General features: G+C 34.9%; 1 protein-coding gene across 1 annotated transcript; it reads right to left on the bottom strand.

Moving 5' to 3' along the window:
* Window positions 1-1,630: 1,630 nt before the first annotated feature.
* On the bottom strand, window positions 1,631-5,513 carry LOC144997621 (uncharacterized). Its single transcript, XM_078957509.1, has 4 exons — window positions 5,390-5,513; window positions 5,133-5,311; window positions 4,840-5,047; window positions 1,631-2,046 (listed from the first exon to the last, which is right to left on the bottom strand). Exons 1-4 carry the CDS (start codon window positions 5,466-5,468, stop codon window positions 1,763-1,765), a joined length of 750 nt encoding a protein of 249 aa, XP_078813635.1. The 5' UTR covers window positions 5,469-5,513; the 3' UTR covers window positions 1,631-1,762.
* Between the last annotated feature and the right edge of the window lie 22,131 nt (window positions 5,514-27,644).

The raw sequence follows: 27,644 nt of genomic DNA, 5'->3' as shown, positions 1-27,644 counted from the left end.
TTTTACCTATAAAAGAAATACTTTTTGGTCATTATAAAAAAAATATTATTGCACTAGCAGAAAACCTGTAACTCTCACCAACTTTGTTTTGACCCTAAAAATAACATGTATTCTCAGGAGTTCATTGATCAAATTTTCAGACGAATAAATAGTCATGGATTTCAGGCGGCCTAGTTTTCTAGTTTTTGTTATATATGATTGCCTGTTAAGGCAACTCATGTACTCTATTATTATCTGTAAGAACCTTGTATTCAAACTTTAAGATGAAATATAACTACTATTTTTTTAATGATGTGCTTGTGATATATATTCAATTTCTTGTGATCTATGAACTAAGTCGCACAGCCTGACATTTTCTGCCACCTCGGCTAGGGGTGTGACACCAAGTCTCATGTTTAATACGATGTCTGTGGCAAAAGGATAACTGATAAACTTACTTTATACATCAATTGAAGCTTTGAGCTTTTAGGAATTGGATGTTGATAGAAAAGCACTAATTAATATATTACTGGGGGCAGTGAAATGTCATTAGACATTTGCCATTATATATATATATATATATATATATATATATATATATATATATATATATATATATATATATATATATATATCAATCTATGATGAGTCTTGTGCAAGTGGGAGATTGAAATATTTATATGTCCAAAGAGTCATTGTAGAATGATACTATTAAATAATTTATGATGATCCCAAAGGGTCACACTAACAACAACTTGATGCAATTATATTATTTATAAGTATTTAATCCTTGTTAAATAAGTATAATTCTTGTCATTAACTAAAAATTATTTATTTCATAAAAATATTAATGTTCAATGTTAAGTATCAAAATATATCATAAAGTATGATTTATTATTTCATATAAATCTTTTTGGACAAAAAGTTTTTTTTTTGCTCTTATACGAATTTATATGTTTTATAAGTTATAAAAATTAGAATAGTTTGTATATAAAAAGTTGGTTTTATTTTTATAAAATATTCAAATAGGCAACAAAGAAGAAAGAAGACTTGCTATTGATTAATGTATTCAACAAAACATGATTTTAGAAAGCATGACTAGTTGATTTGATAAAGCATGGGTCTTAAAGTGCCAAGACCCATGAGATAGATGCTTAAAGTAAGGGCTTAAAAGAACTAGTTTTATCCCTTCTTTCACAAGCTAAATCCACAAAAATTTGGTATTACCACCTCCATATTCTCTCTAGTTTTTGTCTCTTAAAGTGTTAAGAACATAAAGATGAAGATGATACTTGAATTATCTCTTTTAAGGCAAACTAGTTTCTTTGTCTTAACAACATAAGTGATTTGTTTATTACAAGAAGAAAACTAACATCTTATCAAGTTGATTTATTGTTGGTGGATATCTCTCGAGAACTTCTACCTTAAAGTTTCATGTCACACTTCATCAACTTCCAATCTGCCATAAGAATCAATGTCTTCAAAGGTTGTAACAATTTTCTTTCTATGGTCGTTTTTATCTTTCTATGTCTTGCAAAATGATTTTTTGGTGGGAATAAAACTAGTTTTTTATTTTGTTCAAATCTAAAGTCTTCTATTGCTCTGTTTATGTTTTTTAAAGAATTTTCGAATAAAATCCCAACACTCTAGGTATATAATTTTGTTTATATATATACTACTTCTAAAAAACAATAAATAATTACTTTCAAGTACATACCCCCAATTGTCACTATACAATTCCAGACCATCCATTAAAATTTATTGTTGGTATCCATCCCATATACTAATTTTTAGTCCTAATAATAGTGATTGTACCCCTCCCTTGTGTATGAATTCGGGTTAGAGCCACCACCGCCTTACCGGAGAGTCCTGGTCCGCCGGGTGAAACCAGTGGTCGACATGCAAAGTCACCCACCGGATGCTTCAAGGGCCTTGTTGGTGGCATTAGGATTCTTTGATTTATGTCATTCAGTGTCATGTCTCCTTTAAATCCTCCTGGCTTCACCAATGCAAAAGGATATACAACTCTTGTTATAAGCTTCCTCTTTCTCTCTTCGTTTCTTGCTCCTACATAAAAAAAAAACAAAGCATGCTGGTAAAGTTTCATGTAGTGTAATAAAGGTTGCTACAAGAAATAACAATGTATTTTCATTGATTTGTGTTATCAGAGCATCCTACTATTGTTTCATACAATTACAATATTATACTTTGAATGATCAACTTAAAACATTCTTGTCTTAATGCAACAACAATTATATTAACAATGCTTTAATAGATAGAAACAACAATAGGAATTTGTGATGCAATAAATGCAAGATGTTACTATTTTTGTGTTTGGTTTTTGATTATATTTAGTTACAAAAATAACCTTATATATATATATATATATATATATATATATATATATATATATATATATATATATATATATATATATATATATATATATATTAACCATAGTTATTAAACTAACTCAAGATATATATGTTGGTGTTGTTTCATTGTCAACCACGTTGAAAGTGAAGAATAAACAACAATTTGAAAGCTATAAAGATCACAAGTCATGAGTTTAAAGTTGGTTTTGAACTACTTTAGTGTAAACAATGTTTCAGTCTTTTTAGAGTACCCAACTGATCAAAAGTCATGCCTCAGTTTTTATGTATTTGCATGTTATGACATTCATCAAGTGGTCCACATGTGTGTTCTCGCATGCAAGTATATATGTATAACACGTGTTGAAACACAAAACTTGGAGGAATTTAAAATAAAAGAAGTATAGCTAAAAATGTTATGTAAGTTAAGGGGAAAAATAAAAGATTTTCTTATTGTTAGTAATATGGTAAAACTAAAACGTAACTTATATCGACGATTTTCTATTGCAAAATATAAAAATAATGAACAACAATGGGTATTAGTGTAATACATATAATTAATAAAATAAATAAAATAAAGACCTATAAATATTACAATTTCTTTTAAACGGCAAACCTTTTTGACAAGTCATTTTTTAGTAATAAGATAAAACTAAAACGTAACTTATATCGACGATTTTCTATTGCAAAAATATAATAATAATGAACAATAGGTGTCAATTTTTAAACACCAAACTAACCTACTGTTAAATATTATTTATGTATTCTTGTAAAACTTGAACTCATAAACTTTGTTTTGAAGGAGTTATTTTTTTACTGCTAACTCAAAGACCCATCGGTAAATATCACAACTCTTATTTAATATTTTATTATGATTTACCAAAAGTTACATTAAAAATTTAGTATATCTTTTCACTTAAAATTTTGTTCTTTTATGCTTTGTATGAAAAAAAAAATAACTTACAAAAATTAACTTTTTTATTTGAGACATGAATATTATTACAAATAGTTATCATTCCATCAATAAGTTAAAGATGATATCAAAATAAAGTTTATTTTGTATATAAACCTAATTGTTTGATGTATCTTTTCTGATCATCGATTAATATATGTAAATTGTGTTCTAAAATATTATATTGTATAATTTTATTATATATATATATATATATATATATATATATATATATATATATATATATATATATATATATATATTACATTTTTCATAAAAAAAATAATGACAATGACAATAGATAACAATAATAAAAAGTAAAAAAATACAATTATTATTAATTATTTGATTTGACGTATTGATAAAAATAATGGTAAAAGTACTTTTAAGATACAAGAGTACAATCACCATAACTTAAGCGTTGCATTAATTCGAAGGGAAAAAAAACTGATACGTTTGAGAATTATTGTAGATAATGGAATTTATTCTAAGTAAAAATAAACTGGTCAGCCAATGAAACACCATCATTATATGTACATCACATCATGATCATGCATGCAGCATGCATGCATGTGGGGTTTCTGTCATCTAATTTCCTTTTTTTTTTTCTTTGAGGAACATTTCAAACTATTATATTCACTAAAATATAGAAAAATATTAAATTATGTACCAAATTTTACCGACTTTATTTTATTAAAAAAAAAACGGTTATCATAAACCTTCTTCGATTATTGATCGTTCTTTTTTTTTTTTAATAGTTAATGCGTTATTATTATCTTTTTAAAACATTATTATTTAGTTTAGTTATTTTAAGCATATTTAGTATTTTTGTAACAACATTTTAATTTATAGACATAAAATGGAATAGTTAATCCAAACAATAAAAATAACTATATGTGTCGATCTTTTTAAATATAAAAAAATACGATAAAATTCCTATGTGTAGTTTTACATATAAAATATATTAATAATAATAAATAATTAACAGTTACCAATATAATAATTAATATTCGATATTATATAAAACAAATTATATTGTAAAAATAATTAAGTCTTAAGGATTAAATAGAATTAAATGATTAAAATTGAACAATTAAGAAAATTATATATAAATTGGAAAATTAAACAAAAAAAACATTTAATAAAATCTAAATGTTTAATTAATGATATTGACCTATGTAAATAACCACTTTGTATTGAAGATGATGGAATTACCAAAATGGTAGTATTTCTCTGATTCTTGGTTTTTAATTCTGAACCGAGAAATCAGTTAATGAATGTCAAAATTGGAACAATTTTACAAAAAAGGAAAAAAAAAAATACTAAGATTTACAGTTTCTTTTTTCAATTAGAATACTCTTTTTTAATAAAAGAATTTAAACAAGTAAGTTTAAATCTTGTTGTATTATTAAGTAAATTAAACTAAAAAACTATTATTAGTTTTCAATGAAAATTAGACATGTTATTATACTTAAAAACCGATTATTTAATTATAGGAAGGTTGGTGATTGAGTAGGTGTGAAAGAGAAGACTTACCAGTGAAAAGGGAATGGTGTGAAGAAAGAAGTGTTTCTTCAAAAGTATTGATGCTGCTTTTTGTTATTTCTGAAGATGAAGTTGAATTCGTCTCCTCTGTTCCCCTTCCTTTCATCTCTCTCTCATCTCCATTATCATCTGTGTAAAACTTGCAGAAATTCTCATAACAATTCTCCATGTCTTCAACTGAGTTTGAATTACAGTAGCTCTGTGGATTCATACATCATGTTAGAACATGTATATCTAACTGGTTATCAAAACTGAAAGTTGGAAGATAAAGGTAGACGAATTACAGGAAATGAGGATGTGGAGTTTTGATAGATCGGTTGATATTGATCCTCATGGAAGACAAGCAATCTACGTCGTTTAGATCTGAATTCAAACAACGCATCTTCAAGATAACCTGAAGAGAGATCGTGAGAATGCAAAGGTGACTGACTGTGGAATGCAGAAGTGTCGTTGATGTCCATAGCTGCAACACAACCATTCAAAATCAGCGTATGCATAACAGACGTACTTACACACAGAAAGAATGAATAAGAAGAATTACAGTAGTGAGAGGAAGAGGAGGCATGCTGAATGGTATGGGGGAGGGTGCTAAAGTACGGAATAGAGTGAAGGTCACCCATATTTTTGCTTCCTTGGGATATGAGCGAGTGGATGTAAATGTGGATGTGGAGGGTTTGTATTTATGTATGCAAGTGAGAGTCCTTGCTCATGCTTCTTGCACCATCTTTCTCGATTACGTCATGCTTTCTTCAAACATTAGATATGATTGCGTATGGGACCCACTTGTCTACCCGAACAAAATGTAAACAAAATTTAGTGGTTGATTCCATATGTTTTTTAAATTAAACCTTGGAGCATTCCATATGTTATGTCGAATATTATAACATCCAAAATTGTGGTACCAAATGTTAACATAGTAATCACTAAAAATGAAGTGGCCTTGCAATATGTTATAATATGTTAAAAGATAAAAAGAGAGGAAGAAAGAAAGAATTTATTGGTTGTCGAACACAACAACCACTCAAAAGAGGTGTTTCATTCCTTCTTCGTCATATCAAGATATGCCATAACACCTCCTTAATGAGAAAGAGGGAGGGAGGGGGGTGTTCCTTGTGTTATGACGACGTTAAGAGGTGACACCTCAGCCGTAACACTACTTCTCATTGGTCACACCGCATCCTCTTATACATCTTCACACTTCTCATAACACCACTATTGTTCCTACAAGCACATTCGCTACAATATTTTTTTTCCTTTTTGGTTAAGGCAATTTTCAAATAGACATAATTGGTCCATGTGTAAGAAAAATTATAGAAATAGCCTCATCTACCTTTTATCACTACTAGAAAATATCCCTTTAGTGATACGCAAACAATGATAGGGACATATTTACGATATGCTTTTTTTGGGTATCGTAAAAAAATGACAGTTTTTAAAAATTTGAAGGATAGAGGACATACATTGGTGTACGCTCTAAATTTGATGTCTATTAGAAAAAAAAATTACAAGCACGGAGGACACTTATATTTTAAATGGGTGACGTGTAGAAATATGTCGCCTTATAATTTTTTTTCAAAAGCGCGCATTCCACAAAATCACAAGGACCATTACCTAGCTAGGGATTTTTCATCGAGCTTTTTTCAAGAACACTTTATCGGTTATTTGACCTCTGCAACAATCGACATTCTTACTTCACCTCTCTTTGCCGACAATATTCGGTCCAGCGACCTTACGCCTATTTCTGCTTTGGTGATCTCACACTCAGTTCTCGTCGGCGACCTTGTGCTCACCTGATCACCTCGTTGATTGGAGACTACGACGATTGCTCTACAAGCCCTAGTCCGACTAAGGTATGTTTTTGTTCTTCTCTCTTCCTAATGTTTTTTTTCTTCGAACCTTGGCCCCCACAATATTTGAAACAATAAACTTCCCTAAATTGAAATCATACCTCTCTTTCTATCCACACAAGCTCAAAATTCTATTTTTGATTTCTCTTTAGCTGTAAAGACAAATCAGATTTTGATTCTTTATGAGCTTTTAGCTCGATTTCAAGTTTTTTAACAGTTTTGGTCCACTTTATGACTTTTATGTTGACTCCACTTTGACATTCTATTTGATATCCACCAATCTTTTAAGCTGGTCAACTTCTTTTTTCGATCTTTCAAAACTCTACTTTCAACTTTCGTTATGCTCCACTTTGACATTTTGTTTAACTTATATGTGATGGTGCTCTCCAAGACTCATTGAATCCTCAGATTTTAAACTATCGAGAATCTCAAAATACCAATACCTACACAACCAATAATTATCATGTAGTATGATTTATAACTTCTCTAATATCGATAACAAAATTAGTACAAAACAATTTAAAGTTCTTTTTAGGTACTTTGGTGTTGGTTTTGGTAAACATTTGCACCATTTGTGGGTTCCCGTTCCCGACTGATAGTTTACAGTAATTTCAAATAAACAACTATTTATAATTATTACAGTAATATCAAATAAACAACTATTTTATTTATTTATGATAGTTTTGAAATAAATTTAATTTGTTATCCACCATTAGTTTTTAACAAAAGGGTAAAATAGGGATTTTGGTATTCAGAAAGTTCATTCAGACTAAAAAAGAAATAGATTTTTGTGCATATAACATATATTTCATATAGAAACACTCACCCAACAAAAGACCAAGAGAAGTGGACTTACTTTAAAATAACTTGACAAGAAGAGTAGAGAGTTGGAAAATATGAAAAAGAGACAAGAAAGTGAACATACTTGTTCTACTTAATGAGCTTTTGAAGAATAAAGTTTTTTTTTTCTAACTTGGTTTCCATGTCTTTTATGCTTGAAGTATTTGTTTCAACTTTCTTTTGTATATCATCCAATTGTATTTGAGCATCAAAACATACCATGCGTCTAGCTTCATGCTAAAACATTCACAAATTGAAGACATTTATTACCAATGTTTAATAAATCAAATGTAATATTATGTAATATGTTATATTATGTCATTAAACATTATAACAAATATCATAATTTAAGCAATAGACGTTCAAAAAATGCCCCTCACCTTCTGTAACAAAAGCTTCTTTTATGTGGATGCCACTTCAAGCTTTCCTTGGTGCTCAATCAGTTCCTTTTCCCAAGGTTTTAGTTCAACTCGAACCTTAACAACTTCTTCTCTAAATAATAATCCATGTTTCTATAATCTATATCCAACTTATAGGCAAACTAAGAATATATGATAAACCTTTTGAGTTCTCCAAAATTTCCTCTAATATTTTTTTTCTTCATTCACCAAACTCTTTTGTAGTTTAGGAATATCTTCCTCTAGTTTGGAGATTAGATTACTCGACTCTTTAGATTGCTTTGTGATGTCGGTAACCTTTACTGAATCCTAATTAATGGACAAAAGGGAGATTAATCAGATGATGTTCTGTTTATTCATTTCATGCATATATACATAAGACATATATCTTATCTTTTCAAAATTTCCTTTTATTTTCTTGATTTGTGTTTTCAAATGTTTTAAATCTTCTCGATGTTTTACACCCTGTCTCTCAGATTGTTTGAATCCAATTTTTATGTATATAACTATTGATTGCTATGTTTTGACTTTTGAGTATATTATTATTTTGTTAAGTGTTTAGGTGTTTTCTGTTTTGATTCAATTGCTTTCATCTCCTTCTGTTAAGTGTTTAGTTGTTTTCTGTTTCGTCATATCTCATTTATTACTTTTGAAAAAATGTAACAAAATGTTTCTTTTCCAAGTTGAAGAAAACGAAGTATTGGAGAGTTTAAAGAGTTAACAAATCAGTAACAAAGCAACCACAAAGATCTAAATTCATGAAGTGTAGCTAAGGTAACAATTGGATCCTCACCAACTGTTTTACCTGCTTCTCCTCTCTTTTTCTACAATACCAAGAATTTTTTTTGACTATGTGAAGTTTTTTGTCCCTATACGGTTTGGCCCTTGAACAGTTCTGTTTTTGCACAGTTTTGTTCCCTGTACAGTTTATAGTTTTAGTTCCTGTTATTAGAAAAAATAAATTACATTTTGGTTCTTGTACTAAAAATTAATCAATTAGTGTCAAATATTAGTTAAATTTTTCCTTTTTACATGCCCAACATTGTGTAACGCCCGTAGATTCGGGCTAGTCAATTTAGAGACAATAAGCATCAAATATAAACTTTTGATAGAACATTATTTAGAATGAATAATCTTAAACAAGTTATAATATATGTCACAAGGGTTCTGTACATATAAAGAATGCTGAAATCTGAGTTATAACGATAAAGTTATGACCTGTCGAATTTTTACGGTAAAATCATTACGATACCGGGAATCGTAAAAAGTGAGTTTGCGATAAAATAATTTTTTAGCCTTATCGATCTAAATGAAAGTCGTAGTATATGTTAAACCGAAAGCGTGTATAAAAAGAACGTCAAAATCTGACTTTGTATGAGAAAATTATGATATTTCTAAGATTTTTATCCGACACAACCTAAAATAGAATTAAAGATCACGCTAATAGGAGCTCAAAAATATAAAGACAGATAAAAACGGACGTCAGATGGCAAAGTTATGAATATTTAACGGACTTTACATGTCTAAGCCTGTTAAAATATAACTTTAAAAATAAATTCAAAATTAGCCGAAAGAGTCTGGATGAAAGTTGTAGATTACATCGCCACCTACGCGTGGATATAAAGAACGTCAAAAACAGAGCTCGTATGCGAAAGTTACAGAATTTCAAAGTCGAGATTATGCTGATGCAAGGAGGGTGACGTGGATTAATCTCGGCCCTTGCTTCCTCCCGACAACCTCGCTTCGGATGACTGAAAGTTGTGCCCTCGTATGTGCACCGTACCCTGAGGAGTACGCCCAACGTGGCTTAATAGGTGCGAGGTTTCTTCCATTTCTTCACACCTAAACCTTTATTTCTTTCTCAAACATCTCTTTAAACCCCTCCTTATCCCTAGTACTTCCCAAGTGCTATAAGGTGAGTCCCGGAAAGCCATAAGGCTCCGAGAAAAAGAGTTTTCGGCTCAGAAGTTCTGCCCCTACAGAGCCCGGTTCCTAGCCATACCCCCTTATAAGAAAGCTATGCTTACCCTACTTTAAGTATAAATTATGTTTAAGTTTAATATCATTATTATGAACCTATAAACAATATAAGTATTATAAAAAGTGTTATTATAATATCTTTTAACTACTCGCAGTACTGGGAATCTTGTTTGAAGGGTCGCATGGGGTTGTTGGATTTCAGAACAGCTTAAATGCCAAAATGGTCCTGTCCTCCGATGTTTCGTGTCTGGACCCTGTCTGTACATAGTAGTTGAAAAGTTATTGTTTAACACTTATATAACAATATCGCTCGTAACTAGCCGCGATAAATATTAAACTAAAATCTAGCGGTAATGATACTGGGTTTCGTCGAAGGAAAATAGAATTGTTATAAGCGAAGCGTTGCTCGAGTTTGGAATCATCACTTTAACAAGTGAGTGCATAGTCCCTTTCATGAAAATGATTTTAATACAAGTATTGATTAAAGTATAAAATATATGCTTGTGTGTGAAATATTTGATATTGCCTGAAATATGTGTTAAGAGCATATTTGATAATATATGATGATTTAGGATACAGTGTAAACCTAAATTAATTAAGATGAATATTGAGTAGTATCTCCTTATGAGTACGAGTGAGATATACATGGACGGTAGAACTTTAAAACTAGTCATTGATTCGAGAGCATGGATTAGACTTAGTCATTTGTCCTTAGTCCAAGAGTATGGAGAGGACGTGGTGATTTATCATTAATCACAGACCATGGATTAGACATAGTCAATTGTCCTTAGTCCGAGAGTATGGAATGGACGTAGTTATTGATCCGAGAGAATAGAATATACATAGTCAATTGTCCCTAGACCGAGAGTATAGAATATACATAGTCAATTGTCCCTAGACCGAGAGTATGGAATGGACATAATTATTGATCCGAGAGCATGGATTACACATAGTCAACTGTCCCTAGTCCGAGAGTATGGAATGGGCATAGTAATTGATCCGAGAGCATGGACTAGACATAACTGATCTGGGAGTATGGATTAGGTGAAGAGGTTAATTTTAGATCCGAGAGTGTAGATCGTGTCATCATGAGGAACGATGGGGTGGGGTAAAATTGTTTATATGAGGTGAAATTGTATATACTTTGAGTTCTAAAACACACACACACACACACACACACACATATATATATATATATATATATATATATATATATATATATATGATATAACATTGTGGGGTTGAAATCCCTATGTACTCACCTAGTTTTCCAACCTGACCCACTCAGTTTATTGTATCACATCTGTCGATACGAAGTTACATTACACTAAGGCAGCGTTTGGCAGTGGGACAATATTGGATTGGATTGGACAGAACTAAATAGAATTGGACAGAAGTGAACACAATAGATTGTATGTCTAACGTTTGGTGAAACTTTGTAAAGAATAGAACAAGATGTTAAAATTACCAAATTACCCTTATTTTAAATAATACGAAATAATCAACATTTATTATAAAACTAATAAAATTTTAAACTATTTGTTTAAAGGATAAATGGCACAAAAAACACTGTTTTTACACAGAAATTCGATTTTGACACCGTGTTATTTTTTGTGTCAATTTTGACACTGTGTTTTCCAATTTGTTACAATTCTGACCACTTGACCGGTTAACCAGGTTATATGCTGACGTGGCATGCTGATATTATATGCTAACGTTTCAAAATTAAATTTTTTTTCTCACAAAAAACACTAAGTTTTCATTTTTTTTCGATTTTGACACTAAGTTTAATTTTTTCTTTCAAATTTGACACTATGTTTTTTTGTTTCAAATCCAACATCATTTTTTCCAATTTCGTTCAATGTTGACAATTTTCTATTTGAAACTGTATAAATATTTTTTTAATACATTTAAACCGTATAAATATGTTTTTTTTTTCATTTAAAAACCATAGTTTTGTATAAGTACATTTTTTTACACTCAAACCATATTTTTATATATAAATATCTATTGGTTATATAAAAATTGTGTTTTATATAAAATATGCAACTTTAAAAGGGTTTTAGAGGTTTGGAGGCATGTAGTCGATCAAAACTCAGATATCAAGTTTGCAATCCATCAATTTTTTACATCTTATTAGAAGCTTATGGTTAGTTTGACTATAAATGATATAACTAATGCTTTGAATGTAAGAAAAAAAATACTTTGTATTTTAATAAAAAAATGTGGTTTTTAAACGAAAAAAAATGTTTATACGGTTTAAAATGTAATAAAAAAAATATATTTATACGGTTTCAAATGGAAAATAGACAAAATTGAACAAATTTGATAAATGATGTTCGATTGAAATATAGTGTCAAAATTGAAATAAAATTTGTTCCAATCGAACATCATTTATCAAATTTGTTCAATTTTGTCTATCTTCCATTTGAAACCGTATAAATATATTTTTTTATTACATTTTAAACCATATAAACATATTTTTTTCGTTTAAAAACCACATTTTTATTTAAATACAAAATGTTTTTTTCTCTTACATTCAAAGCATTAGTTATATCATTTATAATCAAACTAACCATAAGCTTCTGATAAGATGTAAAAAATTGATGGATTGCAAACTTGATATCTGAGTTTTGATCGACTACATGCCTCCAAACCTGCAAAAGCATTTTAAAGTTGCATATTTTATATAAAATACAATTTTTATATAACTAATATATATTTATATATAAAAATATGGTTTGAGTGTAAAAAAAATGTATTTATACAAAACTATGGTTTTTAAATGAAAAAAAAACATATTTATACGGTTTAAATGTATTAAAAAATATTTATAATATTGCAAATAGAAAATTATCAACATTGAACGAAATTGGAAAAAATGATGTTGGATTTGAAACAAAAAACATAGTGTCAAATTTGAAAAAAAAAATTAAACTTAGTGTCAAAATCGAAAAAAAAAAAATGAAAACTTAGTGTTTTTTGTGAGAATAAATTCATTTTTGACACGTCAGCATATAATGTCAACATGTCACGTCATCAAAACTGACACGTCATCATGCCACGTCAGCATATAACCTGGTTAACCGGTCAAGTGGTCAGAATTGTAACAAATTAGAAAACACGGTGTCAAAATTGACACAAAAAATAACACAATGTCAAAATCGAATTTCTGTGTAAAAATAGTGTTTTTTGTACCATTTACCCTTGTTTAAATCATGACTTTTATTTGTGTCTTTTTGATTGATAATTCAATTTGAGTGTTTCAATAATCTTTTCTCAAATCAAACATAAACGAAATCCAATGAGACCTGCATTCTAACAAAGAAAAATATACAACAAACTTTGTGTTGTACATATAAGATTTTTGGATTCAAAGACAAAATTTGCTTAATAACAAACTGTGAGTTGTTAACAAAATACATATATATTAAAAAAAAATAAGTTATCAACTATATTAAACGGTGAACTATCATTAAAACCTCAAATCCAAATTGAAAAAAAAAAATGTGTCGCACAATTGCCAAGCCAATGAAAGATTTAACAACAAATCACAGAAAGGTACTAAGGTTTTATCAATAAATCACAAATCGAAGAACTATAGAAGTAGGTAACTGTAAAAAAAAACCTAACCAATCTTCTCCTTCTTCTATATCTATTCCAAAAATTTAATCGTCATTTTTGAAACCTAATCAAGAAGATCAAATGTCAACGTTTTGGAATAATTAATCACAGAAATCTCAAGGAAGAAGAAAATGCTTTGCGATTTCCTAGAAAGCAGTTGATGGATTAGCATTTCTATTGTCGTACCAAGTGAAGTCATTTTAGGGCATGTCCGGAGAAGATACGTGTATGCTAGACCTAGATGTAGACAACATGATGAATGGAAATTTATATATAGCAGACAAGGATCGATTGAGAGAGGCAATGTATGAGAATTTGTGGAGGTTTAGGCTCTGCATATGAACGTGAGAGTAGATGATGAGAGGGCATTTTTGTCTTTGAAAAGAGTAATTTATTTTGTCCATATTGGTTCCACCCTTTTAGGCGGGACTAAATTTACCAATTTTAGTCCTATTGACCATATTCTTGTTCCATTGACTTTTGTTCCATCCATACCAAACACTATATTAGCAAGTTTTGTTATGTTCAGTCCTGTTCTGTTCTACCTGCCAAACGATACCTAAGAGATTATGTGACAACCCTAAATATATTGTCGTTACAAATCCCATTTTCACTAACGGAATGCGTCACTATATGTTATTTTCTGTAATGTTTGGAGTCGTCAATAAACAAATATCTAGTTATTTATATGTCTCGATATTATCATAAGTAATTATAACTTGTAAATGTTAACCTCGTTTAACTAAATAGAGTTATATTACTTTTCAACCACTTCACCTGGGTAAAAAGTTTTAACCCCGTTAAACTTTAGCATCGGGTAGCCGTGTACCGGATGAAATACCCGAGACATAGATAAGCAAATGAAACACTACTTTTAAGCCTTTTACCACCTCTCCACTCTCTCTCACTACTTTCTCTCTCTAGACCCGAAACCGACCCCAAATCCGCGAATTCCGGCTTCCAAACGTAAGGGTTTCTTCCCTATCTTGTTCTAAACATTGTCCATAACATTTAGAGGCCAAAAATCAAATAATTTAGTGGACAAAAAGGAGTTTACGGCCTAGGAAGCCCCTTAGGCCGTAAACACCTAAAACCTTGCCAAATGTCCCATTTTTCCTTCCTTTAAGCTTATATACTAATTAAGGGATATACCTAAGGAAGTTTGGACATTAAAACATAAGAAATTGAGGCCTAAAAAGGAGTTTACGGCCCAAGCTTATGCTTAGGCCGTAAACACCCAAAAACCCTTGAAAAATGTCCCAAAAACTCATCTAGGGCATGGAATAAATTAGCTATAAACCTTGGAAATGTTTAAGGCCATTAAACAACACAAATTAAGGGCAAAATAGGAGTTTACGGCCAAGAGTATTCTTGGGCTGTAAACACCCAATAAATGTGCCAAAATGTCCCTAAAACTTCACCTAAGGTCATCTAGTATTTATCTAAGGGGAATGGAAGGGTGTTGTACCATTAAACATCTCATTTTGAAGCCAAAATAAGAGTTACGGCCAAGACTATACTTCGGCCGTAAACTCCCCAATTTTTATGTCAAAATGCATCAAAATTCCACATAAGGCCTTCATACATTTATCTAAGATGTAGGAGTGTGTTTTGGACCATTTAAACATTCATTTTGAAGAACAAAATGGAGTTTACGGCCTAAGCACAAGCTTTGGCCATAAACTCCCCAAAATGCCCCAAAATGATGGTTTAAACCCTCCAAATTAGTTCAAGACACTTGCTAGTAAATTAGGGAAGTGATTAAAGGCCTTAACATGCAATTTTAGAGGACCACTTGAGTTTACGGCCAAGCCTAGGGGGCTAACGGCTGTAAACTCCCAAGGAGTGGCATTTGGGTCGTAAACTCCAAGGGAGTGAACTCATGGACTTCCCCGTAAACCCCTCTTGACCTTGTACCACTCCCGGGAACCCCTTCTAGGCCCTAAAACCCCGAATTGATGCTAGAATGCCTAAATACTTGAATGGAAAGCATAAAATAATTAATTTATTGTAAAATACATATTTCATATGACATTAGGGTCCTAAAAGGTGCACAAGTCATTATTTGGAACAAAACGCTCAACCGACACTTTTACCCGATTCACCCGATTTACGCGAATTCAGGTGAGTTCATATCCCTTTAATGAACCTTTCAAATGTTTTATATGTTTTAGGGGGGGGGGGGATACAAGTTGAATATACATGTTTATGAAAAGTTATACAAGACGATTTTTCATGTTACAAAATTAATCACATGTGATTCACTACCTGTAGTTAAAATCACATGTGATTTATCACTATGCCTTATAAATAAATCATTTGTTTTCAAAACTATTTTGGATAAACAAACAAGTTTTAAATGTTTCTCTTGTACAATACTTTTATTTAATAAATCTCCTTATAAAAATGTAACCACACTGATATATTTATATAAGTAAGACTTGAAGGACTTAGGACTGATAGCTCACCTTATTTCCTGTTCTTGTTTGATTGTGGGCTTAGGGTAGTGGTTATCCATCCGACTGTCGTTGATTTCTTAGTTATATATCTCGTATATTAGTACGGATTACGAGTATTTCTTATTTCATTAGATGCCTAAATCACTAACCTGACTAGAACCACACACACTAAGTTAACTATAATAGGTATAGTTAAGGTCTCTATCACTTGTTTTAACTACTGCTCTACACTACTATAATCCTCTCTATTATGAAACTATACACTAATAAGAGAATACAATATGAGTTATACAAAAGACTACTACACTATAATACAAGAGAAAGTACTAATCATGAGATAATTCATTAACCCACTACGAGATACTCTATTCGCTACGCACTACGCCCGAAGTTTTCCGATAGGAAGACGACACTATATGTATAGATCTATACAGGGCAGACGCTATTACATCCCAACTGTTAATTTCAGTCTGAGCCGCACAGGTCCAGGGATGCCTTTACTCCACTACACTATACATGACCGGGAAGGTCATGGGGGTCCGCTATTACTCACACTATTGGTAACATACAAGAAATACACTATAATCGCACTAAAATACTAAACAACAGATAAAGTTAATATCCCGAAGTAAATAAGTATTTAATACTAAAGGAAGCTGCACCACTATTATTTACTTCAAGTATAACTTACCATATTGCTTTACTTATTGGTGAGTCACTATTATACTTCCACGTTAAATGGTTTTCAAAGATGAAAATGTCATATTTTTTAAAGGTTTTCACTTACTATACATTTCTGGAAAATATAGGATTTTCTAGGTTTTACTACTACTTATGACTGTAAACTTCAGCCTTCATACTATCAATTCTAATGCTTTTTATATAAGAATTCACACTAAACTCTTATGAACTCACCAGCTTTATGCTGATATTCTTTTCAAAATAACTTGTATCTTCAGGTCAAAGATAGACAGGTACAACTGCAACATTTTTGGAGAAGATGGAGCATGCAAGACCCATCTCTTATTTTTGTTTACTTTTGGTGTTTGTTGAACATTACAACACATACTTGTAAATACACTCACTATGTAAATGAAATGGTTGTATGTTCTTGCTTTTACTATTATGCAATTGTGATGATACCGTACACTACGTCCTCCACCCCGAAACGTATTCCGCCGTTATCGGTTTTGGGGTGTGACAGATTGGTATCAGAGCATTGTTTATAGTGAATCAAGTATATCAACCTATAAAAGATATACAAACTATAAACACTTCGGGAGTAAAACACTCTAACCAAGAATATATACTGTTAAGTATCTAAAGGATTTAACTAAGTATATATATATATATATATATATATATATATATATGCACACATCACTATAAAACACAGAAGTCAGTATCATCCTAGAACAAAACAAAAGTATTAAGATTGTTGGATAGCACGATTGGGCTTAGAGACATATAGTCACATTTAGGGGGATGTAGCCTGATCAACTACGTTTTCCTGGGAGTGACTAGCATGTGCCTAAGCTTGGTTGTGGTGTTACAACAACTCTAAAACTTACCAACACTACCACAATAACGTTAGCATAAGAATACTATAAGAGTATTCTGTACCTCTGAAACATACATGTGTGAGAACTAAAAAGGGTCGTTACTGATGGAGCAATAGTTGCTAAATGGATACTTTCCGGTTACATGTGATTAGGGTGTTATAGACTTAGAATCTGTGATCTTTGCTTTACTTCCTGTTCCTTGTTTGGTTCTGGATTTAGAGTTAGGGTCACTTATTCGACGGACTATCCTGCCTGGGTCACATGTAATTAGTGTGCATTATGCAAGTATTGGTCTAACTCGTGACGATCATCTTATAAGTAATTTAGGTTAGTGCGCCTATTAATCTTCTTTTCCCTTTTCTCGCATAGATATCATGGCTGGCTTCCACCCTCCAGGCGACCTGTACTACCCAAACCAGGGTAATGGAGGATGGCTCAGCGAAGAGTTGGACGATGATCACCCAATCCCTCTGGATGACCACCGAGCAGAAGGCTTTTCGGATAACTCCGACTTCGAGCCAGAAGTTAATAACCTACCTCCCGGAGCTCCGAACCCCAACTCCCGTCCGACATTTCAGGGTCCCACTCCTATGTGGGCCATATCCTTGCACAGATGGAGCGAGGAGCAGGGTCAGCCCATGCCATACAATGGAGACCGAAGCTTCTACAACATAAGCGAAGGAGGATCAGCAGATCGGGTTCTGCCCATCATGATCCGAAGGATTTCCAGGAATGTCGAGCAAGTTCAAGCTGCTATAGGTCGAGTTGTAGAAGTGGATGCCAACTCGAATCTCAATACGGTTCGCATCCGTCAACTCGAAGAAGCCATGGACAGGACGAGGAGGACCAACGAGGCTCTGCAGCATCAGCTGACTGCATCTCGAGCCGAAGTTAGGGAGCTCCGAGCACACCAAAGGATTCACGATCGACACCTTCAAGAAGTTATGCGTCAATTAGCGGATCTGAGGATTCATCCAACAAGTAACCATCGCCAGTAGAAGACGTCTACTTATCTCATCCTTTTGTTTAAAGGACTAGCCTTTTTCTCTCTATGTTCCGTAGATCCCCCGTCTGTAAACATTCCTAACTTAAAAGTACTCTAGTTAAACCTCTAACCTGCCAGCATTTTCTCTATGGTTGATGTAAGACCTACTGTTAGGTCAATTTTCATGAACCTGTATTACATCATTAATACCAGTATATTGGCAGTTAATTACTCTATTGTTATGGCTCTCATTCTGATCTTGAATTATGTGATTCAATCCATGAGACACTCTATTCATATTTGCAATAGGCTCTTACTACTGCTATCATTTCTATGATCTTCTAGTAAAGGATGCCTCCACGAAAGCGTCCTAGCAGAGGAAGACCAGCAACCCAAACCCCTCCTCCACCATCTTCTCCTCTGCAGATTGAACCGGTGTTGTTCCAAACAGCGGTGACCGCGGCCGTGACAGCAGCCATGGCCCAAATGAACTCTGGGGACGCGAGCGGTGGTAACTCCAGGTTCGGTGAAGTCCATCAAAGGGTGCAGGGATGCACTTATAAGGATTTCATGAACTGTAAACCTACCTTCTTCGACGGTACTGGAGGAATTCTGGCATTATCCCAATGGTTCGAAAGAACCGAAGCTATATTTGAAATGTGCTCTTGCCCCGAGGAGAGCAAAATCAAATTTGCTACTGCTACTCTCACTAACAGGGCCTTGACATGGTGGAACAGCCATGTCAGTTCACTCTCCTTGGTCACAGCCAATGCTATGGGCTGGGACACTCTAAAAGACCTCATGAGAGGGGAATACTTCCCTAGAGGCAAAGTTCAGAAACTTGAGGAAGAACTCTGGAACCTCAAGATGAAAGGAACTGACATAACAGCTTACACGGCCAGGTTTTGCGACTTGGCGGCTATGTGTCCCAACATGATCCTGTTCGAAAGCAAGAAGATTTAACGGTACATCTGGGGTTTAGTGCCCCCGTATCGGGGAAATGTTCTAGCCTCACGCCCTACCACTTTTGACAGCGCCAAGGAATTGGCCCAGAGTCTGATCAACCACGAAATCTCGTCCACTCCAGCAACAGTAACCACAACAACCACTGCACCACCCGCTTCATCTGATAGAAATAGGAAGCGATGGGATAAGAAGAAGGGAAAGAAAACTCAAACCTCCTCAAAGGACCATCAAATCGTGGCGGTCCATGCTGCCACTATCCCAGCCACTCCAGCAGCCCCAACCCCGCCAAAAGCTTATAGCGGGAATCTACCCAAGTGTCCCAAGTGCCCTTTCCACCACAACGGCCCCTGCCGTGAATTGCAGTGTTCCAACTGCGGCCGAAAGGGCCATACTATCCGATTCTGCAAAGCCCCTCCCAAACCTATTTCTCAAGTTCCGGGTTTGGGAGTGACCCCGACATGTTATGGCTGCGGCGAAGCTGGCCATTTCAAGAAGAACTGTCCGAAGGCTACAAATACTGGGGGAACTGGAAGGTTACTCGCTATCGGTCACAATGAAGCGGTAGCGGATCCCACGGTAGTCACAGGTACGTTTCTTCTCAACAACTCCTATGCGTATGTCTTATTTGATAGTGGTGCAGAAAGAAGCTTCGTAAATCATAACTTTAAACGCCTACTCAAACAAACCCCTCAACCACTAAAAGAAACATTTGTTGTAGAAATGGCTAATGGGAAAACAGAAAGCTCTAGCGAAATCTACATAGATTGCACTCTCATATTAGACGATCACTCATTTCCAATCGATCTTATGCCAGTCTCAATCAAAAATTTCGATGTCATTGTTGGTATGGATTGGTTGAGTCTCCATCGCGTAGATATCCTATGATCCGACGAAGCCATTCGCCTGAACCTTCCGAATCACGAAACCCTATTGATATATGGAGATAAGCCGAGTACGAGTCTTCGTATCATCTCCAGTATTCAGGCTCAGAAATACTTACGCAAGGAATATCGCGCCTTTCTTGCTCACGTCGTCGACACTAACCAGAAATCGAAAGATCCAAAAGACATTCCCGTAGTATGCGATTTCCCTGATGTCTTCCCAGAGGATCTTCCCGGCTTACCTCCCAAACGTCAGGTTGAGTTCAGAATCGACCTAGTCCCAGGAGCTACCCCCGTAGCTAAGTCGCCCTACCGTCTAGCGCCCGCCGAAATGCAAGAACTATCCGGTGAACTCAACGAACTGCTCAGCAAGGGCTTTATAAGACCGAGCTTCTCACCTTGGGGAGCTCCGGTCTTGTTCGTGAAGAAGAAGGATGGATCGTTTCGGATGTGCATCGATTATAGGGAACTCAATAAACTCACGGTTAAAAATCGCTACCCTCTCCCTCGTATCGATGATCTATTCGACCAACTACAAGGAGCAAGTTACTTCTCCAAGATTGATCTTAGATCTGGGTATCATCAGTTACGGGTGCTTGAGGAAGATATTCCGAAGACAGCCTTCCGAACCCGCTACGGGCATTTCGAATTCGTAGTGATGCCCTTTGGACTGACTAACGCCCCCGCAGTATTCATGGACTTGATGAATAGGGTGTGCTGTCCATACCTGGATCAGTTCGTCATCGTCTTCATTGACGATATTCTCGTCTACTCTCGGAGCGAGGAAGAACACATGGATCATTTACGACGAGTCCTGGAAACGTTGCGATCCGAAAAGTTGTATGCGAAGTTCTCTAAGTGCGAGTTTTGGATCCGAAGAATTGAATTCCTAGGTCACGTTGTTAGTGAAGAGGGAATCCACGTGGATCCCTCCAAAATTAAAGCTATTGAGAACTGGTCAGCACCGAAGACGCCTATGGAAATTCGTCAATTTCTAGGCCTCGCTGGCTAGTACCGTAGATTCATTCAAAACTTCTCTCGGATTGCGAAGCCTCTCACTATGCTGACACAGAAGGGCGTATCGTTCGACTGGGAAGAGAAACAGGAGAAGGCATTCCAAACCCTGAAGCGAGCCCTATGCACCGCACCAGTATTATCCCTTCCCGAAGGGACAGAAGACTTTGTTGTATATTGTGATGCATCCAATCAGGGGCTCGGTTGTGTCTTGATGCAACGAGGTAAGGTTATCGCCTATGCCTCGAGGCAGCTAAAGGCCTATGAGGCGAACTACACTACTCACGACCTCGAGTTAGGAGCGGTTGTCTTCGCACTAAAAATCTGGAGACACTACTTGTACGGGACGAAGAGTGTGGTGTACACTGATCATAAAAGCCTTCAACACATACTGAACCAAAAAGAACTCAACATGAGGCAGCACCGATGGGTCGAGCTACTTAACGATTACGACTGTGAAATTAGATATCACCAGGGAAAAGACAACGTAGTAGCAGACGCACTGAGTAGGAAGGAGTATACTGGTCAAAAGACCAAGTCGTTGGCGATAACTATCCATTCGCATCTATCCACACAGATCAAAGAGGCTCAGCTGGAAGCCTTAAATCCTGAGAACGTGATGGGAGAATCCCTGCGCGGAATGGATAAAAGTCTGGAGGTTAAGGGTGACGGAGCCTACTACTTCATGGACCGAATCTAAACTCCACGCCATGGAGGTTTTAGAGACTTGGTTATGAGGGAAGCACATAACACTCGCTACTCCGTCCACCCGGGTTCAGATAAGATGTATCTGGACCTCAAAAATCTATACTGGTGGCCGAACATGAAAGCGGGGATTGCTACCTTTGTGAGTAAGTGCCTTACTTGCCGCGAAGGTCAAGGTCGAATATCAAAAACCATCAAGACTCCTCCAACAACCTGAGATACCAGAATGGAAGTGGGAGCGGATCACAATGGACTTTATAACCAAACTACCCAAGACAGCGGGTGGATTAGATACCATTTGGGTCATTGTTGACAGGTTGACCAAGTCCACACACTTCCTACCCATCAAAGAAACAGACAAGATGGAGAAACTCACCATAACATACCTTAAAGAAATAGTACGACTGCATGGCGTCCCTATATCTATTATCTCAGACAGAGATAGTAGATTCACCTCTAGGTTTTGGCAATCATTGCAAAAGGCGCTAGGGACGAGGCTAGACATGAGTACAGCGTACCATCCGCAGACCGACGGACAAAGTGAGAGGACGATCCAAACTTTAGAAGATATGCTGCGAGCTTGTGTGATTGACTTCGGCAAATCATGGGACACACACTTACCTCTTGTGGAGTTTTCTTACAATAATAGTTATCAAACGAGCATCAAGGCAGCTCCGTTCGAAGCCCTCTACGGCCGTAAGTGCAGATCCCCTCTGTGCTAGGCTGAGGTGGGTGACACTCAGCTAGCTAAAGGAAGAGTTCCTGATAGCTCTCTCACTGGTCCGGAAATCATTCGAGAGACGACCGAGAAAATTGTACAGATACGTGACGACTAAAAGCCGCTAGGGATCGACAGAAAAGCTACGCCGACAAACGAAGAAAACCCTTGGAATTCCAGGTGGGAGATCGAGTCCCGTTGAAGGTCTCGCCCTGGAAGGGCACGATACGATTTGGAAAGAGTGGAAAGCTGAACCCAAGGTACATAGGGCCTTTTGAGATTCTCACCAGAGTCAGCCCCGTAGCTTATAAACTCAACCTACCTCACGAGCTAAGCAACATACACCCTACCTTCCATGTCTCGAACTTGAAGAAATGCCTGTCAGACGAGACACTCGTAATTCCCCTCGACGAGATTGAAGTCAATGAGAGCCTCAACTTCGTGGAAGAGCCTGCGGAGATTATGGATCGGGAAGTAAAACGAACGAAACAAAGCCGTATCCCAATTGTGAAAGTTTGGTGGAACGCCAAACGAGGACCGGAATTCACTTGGGAGCGCGAAGACCAAATGAAACTCAAATATCCGCATCTCTTCGCTTAGTAGTACTGTAAGTCTAATCCGTATGAATTCTAAATTTCGGAACGAAATTTCCCCCAACGGGGGGATGATGTGACAACCCCAAATATATTGTCGTTACAAATCCCATTTTCACTAACGGAATGCATCACTATATGTTATTTTCTGTAATGTTTGGAGTCGTCAATAAACAAATATCTAGTTATCTATATGTCTCGATATTATCATAAGTAATTATAACTTGTAAATGTTAACCCCGTTTAACTAAATAGAGTTATATTACTTTTCAACCACTTCACCCGGGTAAAAAGTTTTAACCCTGTTAAACTTTAGCATCGGGTAGCCGTGTACCGGGTGCAATACCGAGACATATATAAGCAAATGAAACACTACTTTTAAGCCTTTTACCACCTCTCCACTCTCTCTCACTACTTTCTCTCTCTAGACCCGAAACCGACCCCAATTCCGCGAATTCCGGTTTCCAAACGTAAGGGTTTCTTCCCTATCTTGTTCTAAACATTGTCCATAACATTTAGAGGCCCAAAATCAAGGAATTTAGTGGACAAAAAGGAGTTTACGGCCTAGGAAGTCCCTTAGGCCGTAAACACCTAAAACCTTGCCAAATGTCCCATTTTTCCTTCCTTTAAGATTATATACTAATTAAGGGATATACCTAAGGAAGTTTGGACATTAAAACATAAGAAATTGAGGCCTAAAAAGGAGTTTACAGCCCAAGCTTATGCTTAGGTCGTAAACACCCAAAAACCCTTGAAAAATGTCCCGAAAACTCATCTAGGGCATGGAATAAATTAGCTATAAACCTTGGAAATGTTTAAGGCCATCAAACAACACAAATTAAGGGAAAAATAGGATATTACGGCCAAGAGTATTCTTGGGCCGTAAACACCCAATAAATGTGCCAAAATGCCCCTAAAACTTCACCTAAGGTCATCTAGTATTTATGTAAGGGGAATGGAAGTGTGTTGTACCATTAAACATCTCATTTTGAAGCCAAAATAAGAGTTTACGGCCAAGACTATACTTGGGCCGTAAACTCCCCAATTTTTATGTCAAAATGCATCAAAAATCCACATAAGGCCTTCATACATTTATCTAAGATGTAGGAGTGTGTTTTGGACCATTTAAACAATCATTTTGAAGAACAAAATGGAGTTTACGGCCTAAGCACAAGCTTTGGCGGTAAACTCCCCAAAATGCCCCAAAATGATGGTTTAAACCCTCCAAATTAGTTCAAGACACTTGCTAGTAAATTAGGGAAGTGATTAAAGGCCTTAACATGCAATTTTAGAGGACCACTTGAGTTTACGGCCAAGCCTAGGGGGCTTACGACCGTAAACTCCCAAGGAGTGGCCTTTGGGCCATAAACTCCAAGGGAGTGAACTCATGGACTTCTCCGTAAACCCCTCTTGGCCTTGTACCACTCACAGGAACCCTTTCTAGGCCCTTAAACCTCGAATTGATGCTAGAATGCCTAAATACTTAAATGGAAAGCATAAAATGATTAATTTCTTCTAAAATACATATTTCATATGACATTAGGGTCCTAAAAGGTGCACAAGTCATTATTTGGCACAAAACGCTCAACCGACACTTTTACCCGATTTACCCGATTCACCCGATTTACGCGAATTCAGGTGAGTTCATATCCCTTTAATGAACCTTTCAAATGTTTTATATGTTTTAGGGGGGGGGGGATACAAGTTGAATATACATGTTTATGAAAAGTTATACAAGACAATTTTTCATGTTACAAAATTAATCACATGTGATTCACTACCTGTAGTTCAAATCACATGTGATTTATCACTATGCCTTATAAATAAATCATTTGTTTTCAAAACTATTTTGGATAAACAAACAAGTTTTAAATGTTTCTTTTGTACAATACTTTTATTTAATAAATCTCCTTATAAAAATGTAACCACACTGATATATTTATATAAGTAAGACTTGAAGGACTTAGGACTGATAGCTCGCCTTATTTCCTGTTCTTGTTTGATTGTGGGCTTAGGGTAGTGGGTATCTGTCCGAATGTCGTTGATTTCTTAGTTATATATCTCGTATATTAGTACGGATTACGAGTATTTCTTATTTCATTAGATGCCTAAATCACTAACCTGACTAGAACTACACACACTAAGTTAACTATAATAGGTATAGTTAAGGTCTCTATCACTTGTTTTGACTACTACTCTACACTACTATAATCCTCTCTATTATGAAACTATACACTAATAAGAGAATACAATACGAGTTATACAAAAGACTACTACACTATAATACAAGAAAAAGTACTAATCATGAGATAATTCATTAACCCATTACGAGATACTCTATTCGCTACGCACTACGCCCGATGTTTTCCGATAAGAAGACGACACTATATGTATAGATCTATACGGGGCAGAAGCTATTACATCCCGATTGTTAATTTCAGTTCAAGCCGCACAGGTCCAGGGATCGCTTTACTCCACTACACTATACATGACCGGGAAGGTCATGGGGGTCCACTATTACTCACACTATTGGTAACATACAAGAAATACACTATAACCGCACTAAAATACTAAACAACAGATAAATTTAATATCCCGAAGTAAATAAGTATCTAATACTAAAGGAAGCTTGATGTGTGTAAAACCAACTAGTTTTATCCCTACTTTTAATTAATAAATTGAGAACACAAAGGCAGTGAACCTGTCTTTTAGTGGTCTAGATCGATAAGTAAGGTATCAAACTCAGGGAACGGAAAACTAAACTAATAACTAATTTTAACTAAAACAAATAATAAAAGTAAAGTGTTTTTCTCTAGTTTTGCAAGACCAGAAACTTAGACAAACTAAATTAACTAATTAATTAAAGCAACAACTATTCACTAAATTTGATAAAGATGTTTCCATTTAGGTGCAACCAATTCACTCCTATGGTTATTTAAGTTTATGGTAGATTAATTGCTATTGGTTACCAATTATAATAGTTAGGTTCATGTTCATTACTCCTAACCCTTAGACAGTTAACTAATTTAAGCGTTGATCAAGTGTTTAAACTAATTAATTCCCTAGATTAATTATTTGGATTAAATAAGATTTGTAATGGTCAATTAAGTTATTAATTCAATTAACCTCTTGTTGATGGTTTCTCAAACAAGCTCACACATTAATCTTCCTATTTTCTTATTAATCTTAGTTTCATAATCATTACTTCTAAGCATATGGTTTAGTATTCACATAGACATATGAGGTTAACAATTAAGAGATGTTCATGCAACCCAATTGCCTTCCAATTAACAGAAAATAGTTGTGATTAACACATAAGGTTCTTTAACAAACTTAATTTAATAAATCACCAATAGACAATTAAGCAAAAATCAATAATCAAACCATAGGAGTTCTTTGGTATTCCCCAAATAGAAACAAAAACGAATTTAGCTCATAATTGCAGTAGAAAAAACATAAAAACAAAGTTTACTAAAGCAAACATATTCAATTCCTAAGTCTAAGTGGTAGAATTAACCTAATTGCTTGAATTCTTCCAAATATTGAAGCTTAGGGTTCCTTAGCGTCTTCTGTGGTTCTTAGTCGCAGCTGAACCTTCAAAAATCGCCAGGAGTGTGATCCCATTAGATAAGGATTCGTCTTTTATAGATATCCCAAAACAGGGTGTACTCGGCGAGTAGCAGAACCAACTCACCGAGTATGTCCATACTTATCCGTCTTGAATCAGCAGTCGTATTTATCTTCTGGAACATCCTCGTGTACTCGCCGAGTAGGGTCGATCTACTCACCGAGTAGATCACCTTTTTTCAATCTTTGATCTTCAATTGCTTCCCTTTTCTCCCTTTTACTTCCAAGCATATCTTTTGGACTAAAAACAAAATTCACAACATTTTAAGTACCTTTTGTCCACATTATTCACGTAATTAATCAAAAATAACTAAGAATATATGCTAAATAATTAACTAATTATGCACATATCAAAATACCCCACACTTGACTTTTGCTTGCCCCCAAGCAAAACTAAATTTTAAACATATTAGAATCACATATAATAACTCCAATCCAACCCAGCCGTTATGCTAAGACCGCAACGCATGCATTTGTGTCTAAAATTTCCTAAAAAACCCCCCATACTTCAAATACTCACAATCCTCATAAACATTCGCCCACTCACCCCGAACTATGCTCATTTTATGCAACCCTCCGAATCCATCCTCAAAAAAT

Source organism: Lactuca saligna, chromosome 5 (assembly GCF_052625555.1).
Source record: "Lactuca saligna cultivar CGN05327 chromosome 5, ASM5262555v1, whole genome shotgun sequence".
Lineage (NCBI taxonomy): Eukaryota > Viridiplantae > Streptophyta > Magnoliopsida > Asterales > Asteraceae > Lactuca > Lactuca saligna.
Note: the sequence above shows the minus strand (reverse complement) of the source record. Positions and strands in the feature narration are given on the sequence as shown.

Excerpts from the sequence above, each read along its gene's own strand:
- LOC144997621 (XM_078957509.1), bottom strand. The coding sequence starts at position 5,468 with ATGGGTGACCTTCACTCTATTCCGTACTTTAGCACCCTCCCCCATACC. Across the intron at positions 5,048-5,132 it reads ACTCCACATCCTCATTTCCT|AGCTACTGTAATTCAAACTC; the intron begins GTAATTCGTCTA and ends ATGAATCCACAG. Across the intron at positions 2,047-4,839 it reads ACACCATTCCCTTTTCACTG|GAGCAAGAAACGAAGAGAGA; the intron begins GTAAGTCTTCTC and ends TTTTTTATGTAG.